We start from the raw sequence: 25,724 nt of genomic DNA on the forward strand, positions 1-25,724 counted from the left end.
CCCCCCCCCACCACAGTCCGTGCCCCCCCCCCCCCCGCCCCCCTCCCCCACCACCTACAACTGCCCCAAGTCCCCAACGCCGAGAGTCTACGGGACCATCAAGCCGGCGTTCAATCAGAACTCCGCTGCCAAGGTGCCCCCCGCGGCTCGCTCGGACACGGTGGCCACGGTGATGAGGGACAAGGGGATGTACTACCGGCGGGAGCTGGACCGCTACTCCCTGGACTCTGAGGACCTCTACAGCCGCAGCGCCGCCGCCCAGGCCAACTTCCGCAACAAGAGAGGCCAGATGCCGGAAAACCCGTACTCGGAGGTGGGGAGGATTGCGAGCAAAGCCGTGTACGTCCCCGCCAAGCCCGCCCGGCGGAAGGGCATGCTGGTGAAGCAGTCCAATGTGGAGGACAGCCCCGAGAAGACGTGCTCCATCCCCATCCCAACCATCATCGTGAAGGAGCCCTCCACCAGCAGCAGCGGGAAGAGCAGTCAGGGCAGCAGCACGGAGATCGACCCGCAGGCCCCCGAGCAGCCGGGCCAGCTGCGGCCCGATGACAGCCTGACCGTCAGCAGCCCCTTCGCCGCCGCCATTGCTGGGGCCGTCCGCGACCGGGAGAAGCGCCTGGAAGCCAGGAGGAACTCCCCGGCCTTCCTCTCCACAGACCTGGGGGACGAGGACGTGGGTCTGGGGCCGCCCGCCCCCCGGGCGCGCTCCTCCAACTTCCCCGAAGAGGTTGGCTTCGGCGAGGAGGATGGCGCCGAGCCGCTGTCGCTGCCCATGCCGGGGGCACCGCCCAGGGAGCCCGAGAACCACCTGGTGGGTGGCGGTGAGGCCACAGCTCAGGGGGAGGCCGGCAGGCCGCTGAATTCCACACCCAAAGCCAAGGGCCCCGAGAGCAGCCCCGCCGTGCCCCCCAAGAGCAGCAGCGTGGCTGGCCCTGAGAATTACGTCCACCCGCTCACGGGCAGGCTGCTGGACCCCAGCTCCCCGCTGGCCCTGGCGCTGTCTGCAAGGGACCGAGCCATGAAAGAGTCCCAACAGGGCCCCAAGGGGGAAGCCCCCAAGGCCGACCTCCACAAGCCTCTCTACATCGATACCAAAATGCGGCCCAGTGTGGAAGCAGGCTTCCCCCCGGTCACCAGGCAGAACACGCGGGGGCCCCTGAGGCGGCAGGAGACCGAGAACAAGTACGAGACGGAGCTGGGCAAGGACCAGAAGGGCGAGGACAAGAAGCACATGCTCATCAACATCGTGGACACGTCCCAGCAGAGATCGGCCGGCCTGCTGATGGTCCATACCGTGGATGCAGCCACCACCGACCACCGGCTGCAGGAAGAGGAAGAGAGAGCTGATGTGGAGGCCCAGCCAGACCACTCGCTGCCCGAGGTGCCAGAAGGCACTCCTGAAACCGAAGGTGCTTTACAGATCTCCGCCAGCCCCGAGCCCGCCGCCACCGTGCCTGGCAGGACCGTTGTGGCGGCGGGCTCCGTGGAAGAGGCGGTGATTTTGCCATTCCGCATCCCTCCTCCCCCTCTGGCATCCGTGGATCTGGATGAGGATTTTATTTTTACAGAGCCATTGCCTCCCCCCCTGGAATTTGCAAATAGTTTTGATATCCCCGATGACCGCATCGCTTCTGTCCCCGCTCTCACGGACCTGGTCAAGCAGAAGAAACAGGACGCCTCCCAGTCCCCTTCGTTGAACCCCAGCCAACCAGCCAACTGTGCAGACAGCAAGAAGCCGGCTGGCCTTTCCAACTGCCTGCCTGCCTCATTCCTGCCGCCCCCCGAGAACTTTGACGCAGTCACGGACTCTGGGATCGAGGAGGTGGACAGCCGGAGCAGCAGCGACCACCATCTCGAGACGACCAGCACCATCTCCACAGTGTCCAGCATGTCCACCCTGTCTTCTGAAGGCGGGGAGAGCGTGGACACCTGCACAGTCTATGCAGATGGGCAAGCATTTACGGTGGACAAGCCCCCAGTACCTCCGAAGCCAAAAGTGAAGCCCATAATTCCCAAAAGCAATGCACTTTATCAGGACGCGCTAGTGGAGGAGGACGTGGACAGCTTCGTCATCCCTCCCCCGGCCCCCCCGCCGCCGCCGGGCAGCGCCCAGCCTGGGGCCACGAAGGTGACACCGCCAAGGACCTCCAAGTTGTGGGGGGACGTCTCTGAGGTCAGAAGCCCAATTCGCTCAGGGCCGAAGGCAAATGTGATCAGTGAGTTGAACTCAATCCTGCAGCAAATGAACCGAGAGAAATCGGCAAAGCCGGGGGAAGGATTGGATTCGCCCACAGGAACCAAGCCTGCCGGCCTCGCTCCAAGGTAAGTCCCGCAGGTGGCTTAGACGCAGACTGCCCCGTGCCGGCTTTCCTGCCTCGTCCAGTCGGGGCCGACCAGGAAAGGCCCTCGGGAAGCAGCCAGAGCGGACATGAAGGGGGACTCCGTAACGCCTTTGTGCTGGCCGCACCTGTTGCACAGCGCCCAGCCCACCCTCCTGGACTCCGGCAGAGTGCACACGCTGCAGCCATCCTGGCAGGAGGCGGCACTCCCCAGGTGAAGACCTGTAGGGAAACGCAGCCGCACAAGGCCAGCCCCACTGCAGCTTCCACAGACGTGCTCTGGTCCCAGTCGTTCCATGTCCTCCAAACCTTTGCCAGGACCCCCTGTAAGGTCATCCTGGAGCCTCACAGAAGCCAAAACTGAGCTCTGCCCAGCTGGTTGCAGGGAGTAGCCATGCCAAAGGAGAGCGAGTGGGTTGGTGGCGTGCGTGCGCGTGTGATTAAGTGTGCATGGATCCTTCTTGCTTCCTCCGGTCACTGACGGGTTGGAGAGCTGGGGAAGGTGCCAGGTTGTGGCTTCACTAGTGAGCTCAGAGGGTAACGGCCCCCCCACCGCCCCCGCCAGCCCAGCCCAGCCCAGCAGGCAGGCATCACGGAAGAGGGCATCCACGTCTCCCGGGGGTGACCATTCACGGTTTCAGCAGCGTCAAGTGCTGCCGTTGCGGCTGGAGGTAGAATATGAGGGCTCACTTCTAACCGGAGCCACAAGGCTCTGGCGAGGCATGCCATGCTCTATGGCAGGCCTCTCGCGCTCCACCTAGAGCTTTGGGGCGACTGTCACCAGAGCGGTTTGCTCCCCCGGACCCTCACCGTGCTGGGCGTTCTTCCCCGTGACGCAGCTCCGTTCACTGTCCCGCGCGGCTGTTCCTTGGCCTCCCACACTGCTGTCTGCTCCCAGATCTCGTCGCTTTGACTAACGAGTCTTTCTTCGTGCTCCCTCCGGACAGGCGTTTGACTCAAACGTCTCAGCCCGTTAACCAGCGACACCCCCTGTGGTTGGACCTACAGAGGCGGGCCGAGAGCCAGTTTTCCCAGTTACCCTTCAGTGTGGATGTAAATAAATTGCTCGGATGGCTCCCAGTACACTCAGAGAAATAATGACAGGCCAGCCTTGGTAGAGAGAAGCGGGACGACACTCCATCCACTAACTGTGACATTCAGAAAATAGCTCCAGTTGAAAACAAAGTCTGCAAAAAGTCCCCATTTCTGGGGGACGTCTGCACCTACATACCTGCAAATATTACATACTCGAAAGTCTGAAAGGAAAATCTTAAAACTAGCCAGTTTTGCCCTTTCCCTGTATGTGAGAATACAGTTCTTTGCTGCTACGTCACGTGAAAGCACAAGAAGGGAGATGCTTTCTCTCCAGTGCTTCACATTTTACAGAACACTGGCCCGTGAGTGCAGGGGAGCGGGTACCCATTGTACCCCTTCTCCAGATGTGGGAAGCGGAGCGCTGAGTGGCTGGGCACTGTGCGCAGCAGGAGACTGAGCCAGGACTCAGGCTGAGGGCCTGGCCTGGTGCTTCCCCTCGTTGCCACTGTCTGAGCTCGGTAGAGTCTGAAGGGATGACTCAAGAGCTGCTCACGCCTAAGCCCTGCTACCCCGAGCCCTCCCACCCCAATCCAGGGGCCTCTGGATTGCCCGCCACCTCCACTCCCTTCCCAACTGGGTGAGCTCCTGGGGGCGCAGGGGAGAGTGGGTGTCGAGCTGCATGTGTCCCGAGGGCTTCCCCGCCTGCATTTCCCTCGGTGGGAGGGGCCTCAGAGCGGACGTCACCTGGCAGAATCCTGTTGGATTTCTCGAGAGCAGCTGCAGGACCACCTCCAAGCGATGCTCAGATGCCAAGAACAGCCACCTCCGGTCTGTTCTGTTATTTATAACCGAGTTCACTTACAATGAGAACATCAGCCAACATCTCTCGAGGCCTCCCCAAACGCTGGGCACCACGCCCCACGGGCACCGCTGACGCAGGGCCTGCCATTATTTCCCGTGTGCAGATGACTGGACTGAAGGTCAGAGAGGTGGACATGCGGCCAGGAGTACCCCGCTGAGAAGGCCGAGACCCGACTTCCGACCCAGGGAGCATCTCAGGGTTCCACTCCCGAGCTGTTGCAGGAGCCAGGGATCAGCCCGGGAGGAAGGGGCGACTGCCCAAGCTGTCTGCAGGGCTGAGATCGCCAAGGGCGGGCCGTCCCCAGGCCTTTGCGGCTCACGTGAGCCCAGCTGCATGCCGGAGCCCTTCTCTTTGGTGACCCGGTGGCTGACGGTAGGCCAGGCCAGTCACCAGGCAGCCTCTGGCACTGCTGAGCACCCAGAGGTGGCGTCCTATTCTCGGCTCTCGGCCAAGGGTGGCACTGAGTTGGCCTGGGCATCCGACGGCCCTGAGCCCCAGGGACAAAGAGAAAAGTCATCGCTTTCAGGCGCCACACTGGGCACTCGACCAGCTACTGTGGCTTTGCTGATTTCACAGCCTCACCGGGCAAAGCCCGAAGCGGATGTCAGCTGTGGCCATGAGGCTGCTGAGAAGGGTGAGGTGGGTGACAGCTGCTGAGCAGCAACCCTAGGTGGGGCTGGTCTGCCCCCTCGCACGCGCATCTGCCCCGGGGGCAAGCCTCTCCTTTGCTGGGTCTTGCCTCGGTTGACAAGCCCGGGTATTTGCCCGTTTGGAGATCACCTGCCAGGGTGGCTCCCCACTACTTTTAAATGCATCCCGGAGCTCGGGCTGGGAGTGGCCCTGGGCAGCGTGAGGCGTGGACCTGAACGCAGGGCATCCTCCTGGGGAGAAGCAAAGGCGTTCTCTAGGGAGAATGAAAAGCGACACATGCATAAATCCTCTCTCCACAGAAACTGTTTCAATCGCCCAAGAGAGCTCAAGTTTTGGACCTCACCCCTTTGGGGTTACCTGCCCCCTTGGGTGCTTCTTAGCGACTGAGGTGAGACTCTTCACTCGCTAGAGCCCAGGGTGGGACGAGACCCTCGCTCACCTGAGGACATGAAATTTGACCTGAGCCACGCAGCTCCGGTCTGTTCCCCAAAACCAGAGAAGACTCGGGATCTGGAGATGTCTTGATTACAAATACAGGGGCGAGAACATGATCAAGTAGCTTTCCTGAGTACCAACGTTGGTGGTGCCTCCTCGGCCCTGTCTGAACACACCCCACTAAGGAAGGAGCCGCCAGGCAGCTCTGGGGAAAGCCTGGTTTTTCCAAGAAGTGACCTCATCTTTGAAGAGAGTGTCAGCCTGAGTCACAGCAAAGCAAGCTGTGGCTTGAGGGCATCTGTGAGGAGTCTGCGGAGCCCCAGCCCTTCCCGGGAAGCTCAGGGTCAGGCAGACGGCCAGCCGCACTGCCCTTAGGACAGCGCGGTGAAGGCACTGTCCACGGCTGCAAGGATGTCCTATCCCCTTTGGTGACAGACGACCCCTGAGGATTTTGTGGCGTTGGAGGGCTCTGCAGGAGTGGTTTTCTCCCCATTGTGGAGCAAGTGGTGTTTTGCTTGAAGTCACGTGGCCCAGTGGGCCCCCCACACGCTCCAGGGCACAGATGGGAAGCTGATGGGACACTCCATCCTTGAGCCTGGAAGCCCAGCCCGGCCCAGGGCCTCCTGAGTCCACTGGCTGGGAGTGCCTGAGCTGCTGTTTTGTAGGAGCCCAGGGCCAGGCCTGAGGGTGGAGAGTAGCAGGAGGGATACACACCCGCAGAGTCCTGGGCCCTTGGAAGCTGGGAAGCAGACGCAGAGTTGTCGATGACCTCTCCTGTGCCAGGAGCTGTGCTGAGCCCCGGGATTCATCCCCAAACTGGAACACATCCCAGGTGTCTCCTCCGTTGGGGAGCTGTACTCTCAAGGGGAAAATGGACAAGTAATAATGAACAAACCCAAAGCGCACCAAGTGCTACAAAGGAACAGGGACATGTTCACAAGTCCAAGTCAACATGGGCAGGAAGGAGGTGACAGTCCTTAAGGAAGTGACCTCTGAATGACCAGAGATAAAAGAAGAAGCCAGACGTGCAGAAAATCAGGAGTGGAGCATCCCAGGCACAGGCACAACGTGCACAAAGCCCGGAGGCCAGAAAATGCTTTCTGTGCCAAGGGAGGGCTGGCAGGCCTTGGGGTGGGGAGGGAGAGCGAGACTGTGTGCGTCCCGCAAGAGGGCGGCCGCCCCAGGCTTCGCGTGACCAGACCTCCGTGTCACGGTTACTGGCAGCCGTCCAGGGCAGCAGCTCTCGTGGTGGAACAGGTGCCCTTCGCTGGCTGCGGCGGGGTCCGTGTGCAAGGCCAGGGGGCCTGTGCTCTGCAGACCAAGGGGCAGATTCGAAGGCCAAGGGCCTCAGGATCCCAGAACAGCAGCTCCGTTTGCCTGAGTTCCGCGCTTTGGCAGCCCAGGCAACGCAGACATCCCTTCCGGAGCAAGACAGATGCGCTGCTGTATCCAGCAAGTCCACGGCCGCGGAGTCAGTCTTGTTTTCACCCTGTGTGCGCCGGGGGGAGCAAACAGTGGACGTACGCTTGTGGGGGTCCCCCTTCAGCTTCCGTCCAGAGGGCATGGCATCAGCTGGATCCTAAGGCCCCTCTAGGTCACCCCGCTCTTCTTGGCCTGGCCTCCACCTCCCGGGGGCACAAATGGGCTCGGAGGAGGACAGCCATCCTCCCGAGGCCCCGCACGGCTGGCCCCCTGGATCCGCCCTCGCTGGCCAGTGCCTCCAGCGCCTCCTGGGCTCTGCAGTATTCTCCTGAGAGCCGCCTGGCTTTAAAATAAATCAGTCTGGGTTGTTAAAAAATTATCTCCGCCCAGCTGGTCCCAGAGCATAGACTTCAAAGCCGACTCAACAGAAGCTGCCGAACGGCATTCCCTTAACCTCGACACCGTCACGGGTCACAGGGGTTTTACCGTTTCACAGCCACCAACTGAAACAGGAAGGAGATGTCAGTGAATGGAAGGGTAGGTAATTGGGTGAGCACTATGCACAGGGGATCATGAAATTTGCTCTTGGTGTGTTTTCTTGTAGACCGTATTCGAGGAAGGTTATTCCAGTCCGGTTACAGCCTTTCCCCATGATCACAGGTGTGGTTCTTAGGTTCTCACTTTCCCGTCTGGATGTTAGGATCGGTCGGCAGGAGCACGTCAGGGGGTGAATGCTGCTCCCTGAAAACAGGGTGCCTTTTTGACCTGCTTGGATGCGAACGTTCTGGCAGGAGGACCCCCGGCTCCTGGCGGACCCAAGGCGCCCACCCACACTCCCAGTCGGGCCACAAGCTAACCAGTATCCACCCACCGTTCAGGCAACAAGGACACCGCACACCGACTGTGGGCCGAGGCCCCTGGTGGTGCTCAGGGCTCGTGGTGGCCGTGAGGTCTAGGTGTCAGAGGCACCGACACGCCCCAGGCTTGGAGCCAGGGAGACACACGGAATGCTCGGGCCTCAGGCAGGTGTGGGAATGACTCGGTTGCCCTCCCCACCCCCCCCGTCCCAGGGCCACTTCAGAAGAGCACTTTGGCAATAAGGGCCGTGTCCACACGAGACGGGTTCCTCACAAGAAGGCCCTGGTAACTGAAACGCAGAGGTGGGACCGGTCACACTGGGACAGTCTGGTGCCAAACGGGTTCAGAGCCGCTGCCCCAGCTCGCGTGCGGGACAACAGATACACCTCGCCGGCGTCACCGAGCAGCCTCTGGCCCACATTCAGTGGCTGTTCAAAAGCCAGATGGAATCTGTAAACACACTGAAAAAGCCACCTGAATCTGCCTTCCCCCACCCCAGTTAACTGGTTCTGACTAATGAAATAACGATGCGTCTCTGAGAGTGTCACCTCTCAATTCTTGTTTTAATTCGGTTTCCATATGGATTTGATTTAAAAAGGCAGCCTAGAGCTGATCCAAGAGAGGGTGTGTGCGTGTGCACGTGTCTGTGTTCTAAATCAGGGCGACAGATTCCTGCGTGTTCCACCCGGGAACCCAGTGGTTGCTTAGCAACATACCGATCTCTGCAGCCAGGAGGATCCAGTGAATAATGTCAGCGTGATGAACCGAGAGTAATCAAACTACTGAGAAGGAGGGCAGGATGGGCCAGCCCGGGGAGGGCCTTTGCTCTGCTTCTCAGGCTCTCTGGTTAGTTACTCTTTTCCATGGCGACTTTCCGCCGGCCCCAAGCTCGTGGCCGGATCCGGCATCCCCCCACTATCAGTTGCCAGGCTCTCGGCTCACGTTGGAGGCTTGAAGCAAAGCACAGGTACCCGCGGGGCGCCTTCCCCCACCAGGAATGTCGATTTAGGCTTGCCAAGCTGCAGAAGACAAAGGACACACGGCTTGGGAGCCCTCGTCAGGGTCTTAGCAACGAGCTGGTCCTCTGAGGACTTCAGGCAGAGGCTCATGTCATTCCGATGCTGTGGTCCTCGCTTTCTCACCAGGTTTTCCCTGGATAATTTTCTTCTTTATGTTCACATTATCCCAAGCCAAAGAAGGCAGGGTCGTGAGTTTCCCATTCTAAACATGAAAGTGAGGCCCGTATTCATCTTCTGTCCTGGCCAGCGAGGCGGACTGCCCACTCTGCCCGCCTCCCCGGCCAAAAAGGAACCAGCCTCCGGAGATTCTCAGCTGACATCTGTACCCCCGCTTTCATTTCATCCATCGAAAAAAAGCTTCTTTTTTAATTTTAATTAATTTTGCAGTGTTGTCTCAAGCCATTCCATTCTGTCATTTTCATGTGCTCTCGTGATGGGTGTTCACAGAAGAGGGTCATGCTGAACAGAAGTAAGTGCCACTCACAAAACTGCCTTGATTTCTGGTGTGTGCTGTTCCCCCCGCCCCCACCCACCCACCCACCCGTGTGTTTGGAGAGCCTGCTCTTTGTTTCCAACAACAAACACAGCTGCCTGCAAGGCTTTCCTTTAAAAAAACAAAACAAAACAAAACCCCATCCCAGCTACCTAGAAACGGTCGGACAGCCACCCTCTGGCTTGGAGGTGCCCGCTGTTCAGTGTGGCCCGGGCTTGGGGGGCCCCTCCCTGACTGTGCTGCCCTGGTGGGTCCAACCAGAGTCAGGGACATGGACACTGTCACCATGCAGTGTCACCTCTAGAAAAAGCACATCAGGACTGTTACGACAAAGCAACACCTGAGCAAAGGTGCTCTTGTACATTTACCCACTTTACAAAAACGTCGTCTCTTCCCCAAAGGTTCTAGGCCCTAATGAACAACTCAGATCACCTCTGGATGGAGCGGCTTTGCGCCTACTCAACCACCTTAGCTTAATTGTTGTATCAAAGCAGAACCAATGAGTCTTCCCAAAACAGAGGTGCCCCAGCGCCGTGGAGCAGGCACAGGGAGGGCATGGGCCGCCTTGAAGGACACTCCACAGCACCCCCTGCCAGCGCGCGCTTCGGCCCAAGCCGGAAGTGGAGTGGGTCTTCCGATCCTACTCGAGCAGCAGAACATGCAGCTTTCTCCTTAAACCCTTGCTGCTCCACCCCTCTCTCAAGAACCTGATCTCGGCCCCAGAGGTGCTGGCTCCCCGTCCCTACAGCTCGCACCATCGGGGCTCCTACTTCTGGATTTGGAGTAACTGAGCCTGGCAGTGGTGGATGGGCTGCCTTTACCGGCCAGTATAACCAGTAACCAGCACCCACGGCCCCGGAGGTTCTTGACGGAGGTCTCCTGTCTGTACCAGATCCCACCCGGGGCACCCGGCCCTCCAGGAAGCTGCATGGGGACACTCTGGGGGTGGCTGTCCCTGGCCCAGTCGCATCCACCTGCCCCTGGGAGTGCTTGTGTCAGGATCGAAGTGCGAGTCCGCCCAGGCCCCTCTACACCTGCTGCTTCCACATCCCGGCCTTGAAGCAGCCGAGACTGCCATCTGGCGCAGAAGTGTCACAAGCTTGGAGACACCCAGGTAGCTGACATGGGGTGCTTGTATCCACACACCAGTGGCAGAGAAAACACCGCAGCAAAGAAAAGCTAGGGAGAGGACGGGCTGACTGGGCCTCGTGCCCAGCTCACCCCTTCGTGTACAGAGGCCCCCCCATCCCTGTCGTCCATTTTCATCACCCGCCACGGCAACACCTGTGCGGCTCCTCACACACTCCCGAACACACCCTACCCCGACTCTCCCCACTTGGGAGGGAGAGGAGCCCATTTCACGTATGAAGACATGGAGACTCACAGGCTAAAACGTGCCTACGCTGGTGTTAGGTGGAGCCAGGCTTCATACACCTCAAGTCCAAATCCTGAGGAGGAACCCACAGTAGGAGGGACCCTTTGGAAGGGGGTGGGTGGTCGGTCCACATTCACATGAATGAGCCCAGAAGATAAGAAATACACACCTACTCTTGCCACCTCCCCTGTTGGCTGTGGCTTTGTTGGGCTGGTAGCGTGGATAATGCCTTCCGTTTGGGGACAGCAGAGAAGAGCATGAACCAGAGCCCAGAGGCGTGGCTGTTCTCTGTATGTGGCTGGAAAGCCTCCCGTGGGCTTTGGCCAGACCCAGGGAGGGGGCCCTGCGCAGGTGAGCACAAAGACCAGAGACTTCCCTGGCACTGAGATGCAGTCTCCTCCCCTCAGGTCATCCAGCGTCTCCTTGAGGCCAGTAAAGGCCGAGCCTCAGAGGCGTGAGTGTACCCCACTCCAACCCCTCGGGCTTCACCTGCCTGGCCAGAGCAGGAAGGACATGGGGGACTCCCAAGGACTCTCCTGGCCACTTGGGAGAAGGGGGTTCCTTTCAGATTTCTGCTTTTTGGTGAGGATCGTTACCTACCAACACTGAGCTTCCCACACTGCCTTCATATGGGGAGAGAAAACATTAGCGCGCCCACTCCATTCCGCAATCAAATGGCCCCGCCGACACTGGACCCAAAGTCGCAGCAGTTCTGGGTTTAGCCCTCCGGGTCAGTACGGACTGCACTCTGGCAAATTACTCCTTGTTCTCAGGGTCCGTGGATGGTTTCTTCAAACCCTGAGTGCCCCCAAGTCGGTGTGGGGCTTCCCACTCACTGCAACAGGACCAGCCTGCAAGGGACCCTTCCCTGCACTTGTCCTTTCAAGCCGAAAAGCCCAAAGCCTGACAGGCAGTTAAGAGGGAGGGTCTCTCCCCAAGGGTGCTCTTCCTTCTACGTGCCAGAACGGAGGCAAAAGCTGTCCTTTGCTCATACTGGTGGTGTACTTGTGACATCACCAGACACGTCTCACCCAGGGAGCAGGACCTTGTGCAGGTCCCGTCCTCATGTGCCTCCCTGGCCGCCCCGGGCTGGCCCTCCCTGCTCACGCGGTGCAGGCGCCCCCACCCGGCAGCCGCCCCCTCGAGGGGCCAGGTGAGTGGGCCGCCTTGGTGTGCTGTGGCTTCTTCTCAGAACTCTGCCTCCTGCCCCCTTCTGCCCTGCCCCGGTCCTGGCATGGCAAGTCGTCTGCTCACTGCCAGGGAGGCTGCGCCTATAGTGTCTCCCCCCCAGCCATGCCCCTGACCTTGGCGGTCTGCATCCCGCTGACCCACGTCGTGATGCGGCTTGTGATATTTGTCTCTGTTGCTGTTTCAGAAGTCCAGAGGTCATGAGCACCGTCTCAGGTACACGGAGCACGACGGTGACCTTCACGGTTCGCCCGGGGACCTCGCAGCCCATCACTCTGCAGAGCCGGCCTGCAGACTTTGAGAGTAGGACCTCAGGAACAAGACGTGCCCCGAGCCCTGTGGTGTCACCAACAGAGCTGAGTAAAGAGATCCTGCCTGCCCCCCTCTCCGCCGCTGCTGCCACTCCTTCTCCCACTCTCTCAGAGGTCTTTAGCCTTCCAAGCCAGCCCCCGTCCGGGGACCTGTTTGGCTTGAACCCAGCGGGACGCAGCAGGTCACCATCCCCCTCGATACTGCAACAGCCAATCTCAAATAAGCCTTTTACGACTAAGCCTGTGCACCTGTGGACTAAACCAGACGTGGCGGATTGGCTGGAAAGTCTAAACTTGGGTGAGCATAAAGAGACCTTCATGGACAATGAGATTGATGGCAGTCACCTACCAAACCTTCAGAAGGAAGATCTAATAGATCTTGGGGTGACTCGGGTCGGGCACCGGATGAACATAGAAAGGGCTTTGAAACAGCTGCTGGACAGATAAGGGTGGCTGCTCTTTACCTTTACAAACTTCTTGTTATAAGTAGAGATGGGCTTCTACTGAAATATTTGGGCGGCCAAGCACAGTCTGTGAGCACCAACCCCATTCCATGGGTTTGTCTCCTGGTACCCAAAGAAATGCCGAGTGTGTCCAGGTGTGGCTGAGCGAAGGCCTTGAAACGCCCCCACTCTCCACGTGGGCTTCACGGGCTCTTTCTGTGCAGCAGGGGACACGGGGAGGGAGTTCTGCCACCACGGAAAGAGGCACAGCTTGCCTCCCAGCATGCAGATGACCTCACTTTGCCCGGTCCCAGGGACGCCCCCGTCGATTTAGCACGGGACCCTTGCTCTTGCAGGCAGACACCAGTGTCCTCTAGATACCTCCTGAGACCTCCCTCCTCTGCTTTCCGGGCAGCTCTCACCACCCAGGCCCGCCTCAGTCTGTGGCCTCCGGGAGGGCACTCAAAGCTCACTTGCTCCTTTCTTTCCTCTACTTTGCTTGCGGTAAGACACCCCAGACCTGTCTGTCCGGTGCCCCTTCTTAGGCCCGAAAGGTAGAGAATCTTTTTTTCCTCTGGATTCTTTACCCCATCTCCTCCTGCAATGTGCATCTGTGGTTCTTTGGCCATGAAGTTTTTGGTCATGGTGGGGAGTCTGAATGGGATCGTGCCCGGCTTTGCTTAGCTTTCTTTATTTCTGTAAATCTATTAGCATAATTCCAAGGTGGCCAAACAGATGTCACACGGAGTTAGTCAAAGCACAAAGTCACGATTCCAAGGAGGAGGGGAGACCTGGCCATGGGAAGCAGCCAGTGTGCGGCTGCCTGGGTCCCAAGTCCCCTCCAGGGGAAGAGCGGTCAGTCATCTGCCAGGAGTGTCTCCAGGACGGTGAGAAGGGGATTCTCTGCCTTTCGCAAATTTTTTTTAAACTGAAAGTGTGTTGCATCCTGCAAAATCAGAGCAGGTGAGCATCCACTTTAACACGAGGGTGGGACACGAGGTGAACGGTGGGTGCGTGCTGCGGTGGGGGAGACGGCATCTTCCCTGGAGCCGGGTGGGGCGCCATGACGTCAGGTCCAAGCCCGGCCCAGGGTGAGCATCTCTGCCGAGACAGCCTCTCTGCTCTCTGAGGCCAGGGAAGATGGTCCTTGGGGGCTCTCTCCCTCTGTCTCCGACTGTCCACACAGCCCCTCAGTTTGTCTTGCAACAGGCTTCTTGAGCACCCAGTGGGTACGGCGTCTAGACCGGACCCCAGGCTGAGAACACACGGTGGGCTACAGGCTGAGGGTGCAGGCAGACAAACGAAGGAAGGAAAGCCAGGGAGGTTTCCCGGGCTGCGCCAGGCCCCTCTCGTGAGGCTTTCCTGAGCCATGCCCGCTCTCCTCCCTGGAGTCCCCTCCCCTGTAACAATACCTCCGGTTTCCAAGGGAGGTTGCCACCTGCACGGGGAGCCACCGGACATCCAGCCAGGCCTCCAGCACATTCTCCCACACTTGGAAGAAACTTGAACAGCAGGTTTTGGCTTTTATTATGATTTCAGAACTAGCCTAGCCCATCTCTAATTATAAAAACATGATTTTTTTTTTTCCTTTCTTTTCTTTATGCTCACAATCAAGTGTCTGATTAGGTCTGGAACAGCTCTAGAATGAACACATAAAATTTAGCAATTTAAAATTTCTTTCTTTACTGCAAGTTTAAATAGTTGTACAGATAGTTTATAAGCACAATATTTTAAGAAAAAAAAGTGGCTGGTCTACTAGGCAGCCTTTGTGCCACTTCAGTGCTAGAAAGTTAAAGAAAAAAAAAAACTTTTGTGATTTAATAACACTATTTCTGTGGAATTATAAAAGTATGACCTTTTTAAATCAACCTTATTTGGATGCATCTGAACCAGCAGAGCTGTGTTATATTTTCTATCTTTGCTAGAACTTCGTCATCGAAGGACAATTATTTCTTCAAAAGTGGTTACAATTCACAATGCAGCAGTTTCTCCAAAAACAAACATGCACCACACACGCGCACGCGCACACACATACGCACATACACAGTTTTTCCAGCCACATGCCCCTGAATTGGAAACTGAGTTTTGGACCTTTCTCTGTTCCAAACCCTTCTGCAGGGCAACCTGTATTTGAATGCCCCGATCCAACGTGAAATCATTTGAACACGAAGGCGCTTCTGTCCCGCGCACCTTCCATCTCTTGGTCGTGGGGTGTGCTGGGGATGCCATGGGTGGCCCGCTGAGGCCACCTACGAGTGTTCAGAAAACGAAAAGGTGGTGGTTGGGCCATTATTTGTCTTCCATTTGGTGATAGAGCAAAATTCAGTCAGTGCACCGCTCACCCTGGTTCTTCCCTCCTCTGTCTACTGTTCAGCATTACCTCCACGCTCAGTGCCAGGCGACACGCCAGAACAAGAGAGGACAGGAAGGGAAGGCGCTGCTAAGTTGCCATCTGGTGGCTTTAGGTTCACTGGACTTTGGCTGCCACTCCCTTTCTTAGAGAGACGCCAAGCCACGGGCAACTAACCAGAAGCAAGCAGAGTGCAAGACAGAAAAAAAAAGCTGGGCAGTCACTTATTTTTGCCTTGTCTTATTCTAGAAAAGTCACAGGACCCCGCAGAACCTGCACTGACCAACAGAGTAACCCATGTTGCCAAGATGAACCCATCTCTAGCCCTATTCGATGGTGTTGCTACAGAAAGCAATAGTTCCTCACTGAGATCGCCGCCCACTGTTCTCCCTCCCCGCCCCCCTTGGACACATTAGGACCAGGCCCTATTCCACGACCTCCTCAATGGTGGGACCCAAGTCAAACTGCTCATATAAAGATCATGTTAATACTACTCCAGGTTTTAAGATCAACTTTTGTTATCTACTGTAATTTAAATAAATTGCATTTACATGCCTAGTCTCTGTAACATTGTGTATACAAAACCAAAATCTCTCAAGATGTAAATTATGTATACCTGCCAAGACACCTTCTCCAGGGTGTCTGTGCACATTTTAAGTTAATTCATATAATATAAAATGACTCAATGTGACTGTTGATTTGCTGAACTTTACATATCACAAAGTGGATTATTTGTGGTACTTTAGTTAGTAAAATGGTGATTTTTTTTTTTCCTGAGTTACTGAACAAGCAAGCATTACCCAGGTGATCTGGCAATGACTTTGTGTGTGTGGGCCACAAATATTGATTTTTTTTTTCCCATTAACGAATTTTTTTTTTTTTTTAGAAACTAATATGTTTCACACTATGGTTTGTGTAACTTGTGTTCGCATTATCTGTGTTGCTGTTACTTTTGTGCTTTTATTCCTTTTAAAACTTTATTTTGAAAAAAAACAAAACAAAACAAAAAAACAAGCTCCTGTAATTTGCACTTCCTCCCGATCCTTCAATCTCTTGTATGGCAACCAAAATCCCTGTAAGAGAAATAAATATGCGATTGCACTAAGGCTGCAAGGCTCTGATTGCACACGGTGAAAGCCGTCTGGGTGAACCAGGAGCTGCCGACGTGCAGTCTAACGTAGGCTCTTCGAACACGATCACCACCGTACCTCCATGAGGTTGACCAGGTACCGCGTTTCTTCAGAGAGTAAGCGCCCTCCCTTCGCGGAGTTCACCTGCCTGGGCTCCCACCCTTCACAGGGCAGAGACACGCGCGACTTCAGAGCCGTGTGCGTTTCGGCGTGCACGTCTGTGAGCTCTACTGTAAGAGTCCAGCTGAGGCCTGTCCTTCCTTTGGTTTGGGACGGAAGTGGGGGTGGCGCCGAGGGGGGCCCCCCACGCCCCCACCTGCTCATCTTCTTCCCGCCAGGCCGTGGGGTGGCAGAACTGGGCTGCTCTGGTTCATGTGCAGCCAGCCATGTTTGGGTCAGCAAGCAGGCCCTGAGGCTTGGGGCAAGAGAATTTGTGTCTTTTGGCGAAGAACTGAGCCGGGAAGACATGGGCTATCCCTTTGTCTGTAGGGAAGTATGTTTTAAACACTGAACCTCATCTCTGGTCTCATCAATGAATACCTGATGTCTTTAGTTCCTGGACAGTTTCCTCTATGTTGGCACATTCTCCATTCGAACAGCAGCCACTGTGTTTCTATGTTCATGAAAACTTCGAATCCTCCTATCTTGCGTAATTCACCCTCCCTAAAGCCTCCCGCCTCACTGTCCGGTGGTTTCTCCCAGCCCTTAACCACCCCCATCACCTCCAGTGGTTTCTCCTAGACCTCTTCTGGGTACATGTATCAGTTTGTCTTAAGGAAAAAAAATGGAAGACTTTTTCTTTGACTTGTACTTTATTTGAGGCATTTTACCAACCAGGGCACTGGAGCGTCTGTCTGTACTCATAGCTCTCCATGTACACACCGAGCAGGTGGAAATCCCACGGTGCTGGGGGAGCACAGCGCGGCTACACTGGGGGCGGCCGCGCTCCGTGGGGACTCGGTCATTTCCAAATCGGTCCCTCCGACGCCAGCAGGCCTGACCACTTCAGTTTCCAATCCGCGCTGTATCCGTGATTTTCTTTCTTTACTGTTCCTGTAACGTCTCTGCATTTCAGTCTTTACCGTTCTGTGTTTAAAATTACAACAATCACTGTCCATTGCTTCTACTCTGGAACTCTCTGTTTATAGCAATTCTGAAACTTTAATATGAGCCTTCAAATAAATAGAGAAATGAAAAAAAAAAGGAGAAAAATAAAGTGTGTGCCTTGGGTGTTTTGAACCTGATCTGCATAAAACCATATTGTATTCAAATGCTGTATATTTAATGAAAGGATACATATATCTTCACTGTATTAATGTAGCTGATAAAATAGTTCTAGTGCCTTGTTTTCTGAACTGAGAAGCCCATATCAATGCACAACGTAAAGTAAAAACCAATTCGAGAACTGAAATGTTGAGAAGACGTAGACATGATTCTGGAGCCTTCATCCTAAGACTGTGGAATATACACAGTCATTTAAATTAAAAAATAAAAAGAAAATTGAAATAAGAGTGTGTTATCAGTTAATTTTCCATCAAAAGTGCTCTCTGCTCTGTCACTTTCACTTAACGCACACAGTGTGCGTGAGAGTCCCCACGGAAGAGAAAGGCGTCCTGACGGGAGTCCTGGCCAACGCCTGCCTCCCTGGTGGCACTTTGTTGGCGGCTTCTCCAAGTCAGCAGTGTTGTTTTCAGCTTTTGTTAAAAATTAACAAAATATCTGTCGATAGTGACTGAGGCCTCTCATTACAGAACTACTTCCAATGTTTACAAGTGAAAGAAGTGCCAGCACATAGTCCGTTTCTCTTTGAAAAGTGAAAGGACATAGGAAGTCCCCGAATTCTGGCCCAGCGGCGCTACACTCCCTGTGCTGCAAGTTATGCGAGGGCCTTTGTCATCTTAGAAGCTGTCCGGGGTGCAGACGGCGCCTCAGGAGCCGCTGCCCGGCCTGCGGGGCCACAGCCATCACCGCCGGAGCGGCGGTGGGAGACGGCTCAGCCCGTCGAGAGGCAGGTACACGCCGTGCGCCGTGCCCACCGCCACGTCTTTGGGCTCTCTGCCAAACACGTGTCTCAAGGGAGCAAGGACCTCCGCAGGCTGTGCCTGTTTATCTCACGAGACTAGCATCGATGCTGCTGTGTACCAGGCCAAAGTCAATTGGAGACCCAAACTTATTCATTTCAGGCCACAAATGTAGCCGATAATCCGAGAATCTGAAAGAGGTGGTTTGGGAGAGATGGTGGGGCTTCTTGGGGTCCCCATTCCACACGCTGCTGCTGCCTCGGCTGGAAGCGTGTAAGTGTCCCGAGTCAAAGGGGTGTGCCCCAGCGCCAACCACAGCCACCAGGCAAGGAGGATGGGCAGGCAAGCCCTGGGCTCCGCGGGAGATGAGGATCAGAGAAATCGCAGGTTGGCGTTCAGGGCAGCCAGGTGAGCGGATCTGAGCGTGAAGACAGCTGATCTCGGCTGCATCTGGTGGCGGCACACCTGTCCTGTGCTCCTAGCCATCAAGCTTTCCTGCCACTGCCCACCCGCTCATAGTCTGTCTTGCCAAGGAGCTTACAAGGACTTAAATGTGTTCTTCAAACCCCAGGGCCCAGGGAGCAGGAGGAGAACACAGCCTTTGAACTGCCAGGGAAGCGACCACAGCACAAGGCAGAGATCAGTTTATTTCCATGCGTGGTCCCAACAGGTAGCACAGGCTGGAAACAACACTACATCTCCTGGGTGCACTCTGCGCCAGGGAACCATCCAGAGCACTGCACCCACTGAGTGTCCAACAGCCCTGCGGTAGAAACAGCCCCATTTTACAGGAAGCGAAGTCTTGCCACGGTCCATGGTGACAGCAGAACCAGGATTTGCTATAGAAGCTCCATGGCTAAGTCCATCAGCAGGAAAGAGAACCCCCATCAGGCACCCCGAGAACTGCTGGTGGGGTCAGGGTCTACCACTGATAACAAGGACACATCCCCACTCTGACCCTCCAAAGTCATTTGTGCAGGGCCAGGGGCCCAGGAGGCTGGGCAAGGTGGGGCTTTCTCCCAGCTGAATCACCGCAGGGGTGTGGAAAGAGGAGACTGAATTCAGAGGCAACCTGCTTACCCCACTGCCCTTGACCAGGATCAGGGAAGCCAGGACCTCGGGATCACAGGCTTTCTCAAAGACTTGATATTTGTAAAAGGCCCACAGCTTAGAGATGTGTGACATGTGGCATCTGCTTTAATTCTCTCAAGAATCCACGAGGCCAGTGTGCAAAAGATGAACCATCTCCTTTACTGGTAAGGAAAGGATGCTCTCAGCCACGGTCTACAGGCAGCGGGGACAATTCATCCCGAAGACTGACGGGCCTCACCAAGCCCCGTCTTTCCCAGGCCCTCCTGCTCAACTCTTCCTCCCACGGCCCTGAGCCACCCAGCATCCTCCCAACGTGTTCCTTTGCGGCCTAAGTCTGCCAGAGCCTGCTTCTGTCGCTTGCAACCACAGACTGCTCGCACAGACAGCTCCGCACCCCGATGCTAGCGTGTTCTCTCCCACACCCCATGGCCTCCTTGCGCCAGTCAGAACTGGGGCAGCCCCTTCCTGCCCCTTCCCAATCACCCTCAACGGCAGAGGAGAAAGGCCAAGCGAACGAGCAATAAGGAGTCAGGCACAGGGCTACAGAATGAGCTTGAACACGAGTCTGACAGGCCCACGCGGCTTTGAAGCGTAACAGAAAGCCAACGGCGCGGCAGCTCCCTCCCTTGGTCTTGGAGCCTGCCATCTGGGCAAGCTAAAAATAAAGGCTCCGTTTTGAAGCAACAGTTTATAAATGTGACTACAAAGGTCCCAATAAAGACATCAAGGCTCTGGGGGGCCTGCATGGCCTGAAACCTTCAGCACCGGCGGGGCGGCCAGGAGAGCCCAGCCCCCACCTCCCACACAGGCCCCGGTGGCCAACTTCCCCGGGCAGCAGTGGGGGCGAGGGGGGGGAAGCGGAGAGTGCGACGCCTCCTTCTGGTTGGGAGGGAGAGAGACCCTAAGAGAGAGGGCTGCATACAGCATGAAGGGCAGGCCGTGATGTCTTCACAGCAACAACACAGAAACAGCCGCATGGACCCCAACTCTGCCCTCCAGTCCCGGGCCCACATCGTCTGGGGCCCCCTGACCCCTGCCCGCCTGTCCAAGCTGCTCCTTGCTCACCTTGCTTCAGCCACACTCCCACAGCAGGGCCTCCTCTCTGCCGGCTCCCCCTCGTATCTGGAATATTCTTCCCCTGTGTCTGCACCGCTTCCTGGACCACCAGATTCAGAGAAGAGCTCGTCCCAATCCCACACTCTCATCTCCCCACCTTCCTTTCTCCCAGCCGTTATTACTACCTCAAATTGGCCTATTAATTTGCTTATTGAACCCCCGCCCCCGCCCCCGACACACCCCCCTCTGGAAGAGATGCCCCAGGAGCGTGGCCGCCCATCCTGCCCCAGCTCGTGCACTGCTATTCCCCTGCCCCTCACAGCCTCAGCCCTCCCGCAGCTGCACCCTTTCCGCCACCGAGCCCGTGCCTGCAGCTCTGATACGGTCCTCCCACACCTGGTAAGGACCGCAGGGCTCTGCCCGCCGCTCTGCTGACCCTCCCTGTCCAGGGAAGCTTCCCGGGACGCCTGCCCTTGGCCCGCCCATCCACGCCCCCTGCCCCCCGCCCCGTGACACCAGGCACCTGCTCCCTCTAGAACCACCTAGTTCTCAGGGACGCTACGGGAGCAGCAGTAGGAGCCCTGCCCAGGCGGAGGGGGCGGTGGGTGGCCGCGCGGGGAGAGGGCGCTCAGCCGCGGGCCTACCAAGCTCTGGAGGACAGGGTGGGGGGCGCCTACCTCAGGCCTGGCTTCTGGAGGCGGCAGCCACGTGGATCCCGAGCGCCTCCGCCACAGCTCTGGCCGGACGAGGGTACGGACGGGGGCATGAGGGGGTCTCACGCCCGCACGTCCCTCGCTCCCGGGACAAGGGAGAACACCGGCACCACCCCCCGCCACCGCCACGGCGCGCCGCTTGGGCCGCAAAGGACGCTGGGCCTGTCAGTCACGTGCCCCCACCCCCCCCGCCCCGTCACATGCCAGGCATGGACCAATCAAGACTGGCAGAGGGACTGCTGAGCACGTGCCCCGCGAGGACCAATCACGACTGGCAAAGGAGGGGAATCGTGATTGGCCAGCTGGAGGAGGAGCGGCTTTTGGCCAATCCCCGGAGCCAGGAGGCGGGCTGTGGATGAGGCGCCCCGCCCACTGTGGGGGTTGGGGGACTGGGTGCAGCTGGTGGGGGCGAGTAAGACACCTGTGGCGGAGGCTCCGGGCTTGCTAGCCGCGTGGACAGGGCTGCCTCGCACAGCTGGGAGCATCTTCACCCCATCCCTGGAAACAGATCGGTATTAATAAAAAACAGCTTTGGCTGCAAATAATGGAAACTCGCATTAAAAGTGGCTTAAACCAAAAGTGCTTTATTTTTTCCATAGGACACAAAAACGTAAGCTCCACGAGGGCGGGAATTTTATCCACCTAGTTCGCCGCCCTGCGCCTACCACGGGAGGTTCCCAATAAGGGTGTGTTGGAGACATGGATGAAGGGCCGGGCACTCCTTGGTGGCCCCCGGCTTTGGTCCAACAGCTCAACATGGTCACGTCTGAGATTCAGCCTCTCCCTCCAACGTCTCAGCCTCACAGCAACAAAAGGCTGCTGCCTCTCTACACATCACATTCTGTTCCAAGTCAGGAAGAAGAGGGGAAGACCATGTCCGTTGTGTCTGCTTCGCTTTACCAGGGAAGCCGATGCTTTCCCAGAAGTGTCTACCAACATGTCATGAGCCACGGTCGTTTCTAAAGCCATCCCTAGAAGCAAGGCGGACCGGGAAGGGGAGCAGTCAGCTTGGCACAGTGCTGCCAGGAACAAAGTTGTGGCTGTGTTAAAAGGCAGAACGTGAATGGAGAGCATATGGGGTCACAAGAGTGTCCAGGTAGATTTTCCTCACTGAGCATTTGAAAGTACACAATCCAGGGGCGCCTGGGTGGCTCAGTAGATTAAGCGTCGGACTCTTGATCTCAGCTCAGGTCTTGATTCTCAGGGTCGTGTGTTCAAGCCCTGAGTTGGGCTCCACGCTGGGCATGGAGCCTACTTTAAAAAAAAAGAAAAAGAAAAGGGAAGAAAGTACACAGTCCAGTGACATTAAACACATTCACAACGCCATACGGCCATCAGCACTGTCCATTTCCATCCTGCCAAAGAGAAGCCTTCTGCCCGTCATCCCCTCTACCCCACTGTCCAGGGCCCCAGGCAACCAGGAATCTAATGTCTCTGTGGATTTGCCTATTCCATACATTTCATGTAAATGGAATCACACCATATGTGGTCTTTTGGGTCTGGTTTCTCCCGCTGCACATGATCTTTTTCAAGGGTCATGCATGGTGTAGCATGTCTTGCCCTGGATGATCCACCCACCAAGCTTCACTGTCCAAGGTGGGACTTCACCTGGGAACCAGCCACCAGCTTTTGTGGCTGAAGAATATTCCATCGGAGGGGTAAACCACGCTTCATTTTTCCCTTTGTCAGTTGATGGACATGTGGGTTGTCTCCATCTTCTGGCTGTTGTGAATAGTACTGCTGTGAACACACATGTACATGTGTTTGAGTCCCTGTTTTCAGATCTCTGGGGCGTACGTCCCGGGAGTGGAGTTGCTGGGTCGTGTGGTCACTCCATGTTGAACCTGTCAAGGAACCACCAGACTGTTTCCTGCAAAGGCCGACCTTTTACATTCCCACCAGCAGTGGGTGAGGGCTCCTCCCTGGAGACTTTTGAGGCCCCGTTTCTGGAGGCTGCAATTCTTTGGGGGGCTGAGCTCCATCTCAGGCTTCCAGGTACAGCCCAGGCCCCCGGAACAGGTTGGGGCACAAAGACTCTACCTTTCCAGCAAGCCCCAGGCACTGCTGGGGAGACTGGTCTGGAACTGCTCACTTCACCTCCCTGCGGCTCCCAGGGAGTGTCCGTGAGCAGATTACCAGGCCTCCTCCCCAGCATCCAGTTTCAGTAGGAAGTGTCAAAATTCTGAGAGCTTTACTCTATGAATACTTTACTGAGGGAGAAACAAACTGTTCTCAAACAGGGAGATTTCAGATTTGAAAGTGGTAGGAAGCTCAGGGGCGTGGCATTACAGGATGGCTTATAAAGCAAGAATGATTACTAGGTTGGGGGTTTCCAGATGGCAGGGAATTGGGTAAATAGGAGTATCTTACACCATTTGGGGGAGACAATGTGGGTTTCATTTATGATGATCAGAGGCATTCACAATAACCTGCTTTCAGGGCACCTGGGTGGCTCAGTTAAGCGTCTGCCTTCGGCTCAGGTCATGATCCCGGGGTCCTGGGATCAAGCACCACATTGGGCTCCCTGCTTGGCGGAGAGCCTGCTTCTCCCTCTCCCTCTGCGTGCCGCTCTGCCTACTTGTGCTCTGTCTCTGTCGAATAAATAAATAAAAATCTTTTAAATAAATAAATAAATAACCTGCTTTCTTGTTCATGAGATGAGCTCAGTTAAGTTTTGCTCACATGAGGTGAACTGGTTCGGTCTGCTCAGGACTTTTTATTTTATTTTAGACCAGAGGAAGCCCTGAATCTGTGTGGTTGACACCCTCCTGGGTGGGTCTTAAGGGAAGTTAGAGAAATAGCGCCTTGCATCCACCATCACATCCGGCTGGAGTGGGTGAGGAGTGGGTGGCAGACCGTGGTGCTGACGCTGCAGCTCGTGGGAGTCCAGCCTGGCACACAGGCGACCTTTGGAGGGTGGGCAGCTTGTACCTCCGCTCTCTGGGATTGTCCCTGGACTGTCCCCTGTGGCTCCATCAGTCTGCCACGTACAGAGAGGAGGCTCTGAAGCAGGGGTCCTCACCATCCGGTCCCTGGGCCAGCTGCAGCAGGGTCACCGGGGACCTGGTTAGAAATGCAGATTCTTGCCCCTTCCCCATCTGCAGAATCAGAAGCTCTGGGGCAGGGCCCAGCAACCTGGGTTAATAAGCCCTCTGGGTGACCTCCATGCCTGCTACAGTTGGAGAACCTCTTCTCTAAAGCAACCCCTGCAAAATAAACCTTCCCCGAACCCTCCAGCGATGCAGCATCAGGGGACAGCTGAAGCTCCACCATGTCCCGTGTGGCTGTGTAGCGCTGAGCGTGCAGCGCTCCACTCTGCAAGGGGACACCTCGGAGAACAGCCCACCTAGCCATGCCGAATGCCCAGAGGGAGGGCACCATGGGCCTGAGGCCGCTTCCGTCCTGTGCCAAGGAGCCGGCAGACTTGCCCTGGATGATCCACCCACCAAGCTTCACTGTCCAAGGTGGGACCTCACCTGGGAACCAGCCACCAGTCCCTGAGTTGTGCAACCTCTGGGCCCCTCACTGTCCTCATCTGAAATATGGACTGATGATCCCAGTGGCCCCAGGAACTTGTGAGGACAAATGAGGTCTTACAGGGGAAATGGCTTGCCCATGCCAAAGGGAATAAACAAAGACAGGTTGGGTAATCTTTTTAATCAAGTGGTAAAAATACATATGGTATGAAATCCAAAATGATCAGGAAAAAGAGTCTCTCCCTTCCCCACTGGCTCCCCCGACCCCACGGCGCACCCCCCCCCCCCCCCCCCCCCGCCCAGAGCTTGTGCCTATTATGGATTCCTTGTGATTCTTTCCTGGCCTTGCACATACATCTGCAAGCATATGTGTATGAATAATTTTTAAAACCCAAATATAGCTCACTCTACACACTGCTCTGTACTAGTCTTGCTCTTTTTAAATTAAGCATGCCGGGCACACTGAAAGGGTGCTGAAACGAACACCCATGTGCACCACCTGGCTTGACGACATCAGACATCACAGGGACGCTCGAAGCCCCTTGCGTCCCCTCCTGATTCCACCTCCTTCCTTCCATCGCAGGGGAAGCCACTGCCCTGAATGTGGTGTTTATCATCTCTATGCAGGTTGGTACATTCACTGCTTATATACGTGTCCATAAACAACACGTAGTCGTATGCACATTTTATTTTCATTTTCTTAAGATTTATTTGAGAGAGAGAGAGAGAGAGCAAGCACAAGCAGGAGGGGCAGAGGGAGAAGGAGAGAGAGCATCCCAAGCAGACTCCACACCGTGAGCAGAGCCTGACTTGGGGCTTGATTCCACGACCCCAAGATAACGACCCAAGCCGAAACCAAGAATCAGACACTCAACCGACTGCACCATCCAGGTGCCCCTGTTATGTACATTTCATTATTTTTTTTAAAGATTTTATTTATTTATTTGACAGAGAGAGAGGGCGCGCGTGCACATGAGTAGGGGGAGGGGCAGAGGCAGAGGGAGAAGTAGGCTCCCCGCTGAGCAGGGAGCCTGATGCAGGACTTGATCCCAGGACCCTGAGGTCATGACCCGAGCCGAAGGCAGACGCTTCACCAACTGCACCACCCAGGCACTCCTATTATGCACATTTTAAAACCTTATAGAAATGATCTCTACTTCATGCATGATCAATTAGCAATCCTCAAAGAGAACAGTGCCGGGCACTTAGTTGCCACTCAGTTAAGTGGTGGCCACCTTCATCATCGATATTACAATTATTGGCAATCATGAATCCTGCAGCTGGCTTATTTATTTCAATATTACTTTTGAAACTCATCAAAGGGGACAGATGTAGCTCTAAATCATTCATGTTCACAGTGGAATACACTTCACTATATGAATATATCAAAATTGATTTATCCATTCATCTGTTGACCTTTAGATTTTTTTTTTTTTTTGCTATAAAAACAAAGCT

The 25,724-nt window shown here is 55.9% G+C and overlaps 1 protein-coding gene across 1 annotated transcript in view; it reads left to right on the plus strand.

Annotated features, from left to right (window-relative positions):
* SHANK2 (SH3 and multiple ankyrin repeat domains 2) overlaps window positions 1–15,966 on the plus strand; it is a 144,970-nt gene extending 129,004 nt beyond the window's left edge. The window contains 2 exon segments of the mRNA XM_044919205.1: window positions 2–2,322; window positions 11,865–15,966. Of these exon segments, the coding sequence (XP_044775140.1) occupies window positions 2–2,322; window positions 11,865–12,435 (2,892 nt within the window). The 3' untranslated portion in view covers window positions 12,436–15,966.
* Window positions 15,967–25,724: the final 9,758 nt, after the last annotated feature.

The sequence above is a fragment of the Neomonachus schauinslandi genome, chromosome 11, assembly GCF_002201575.2.
Source record: "Neomonachus schauinslandi chromosome 11, ASM220157v2, whole genome shotgun sequence".
Taxonomy (NCBI): Eukaryota; Metazoa; Chordata; class Mammalia; order Carnivora; family Phocidae; genus Neomonachus; species Neomonachus schauinslandi.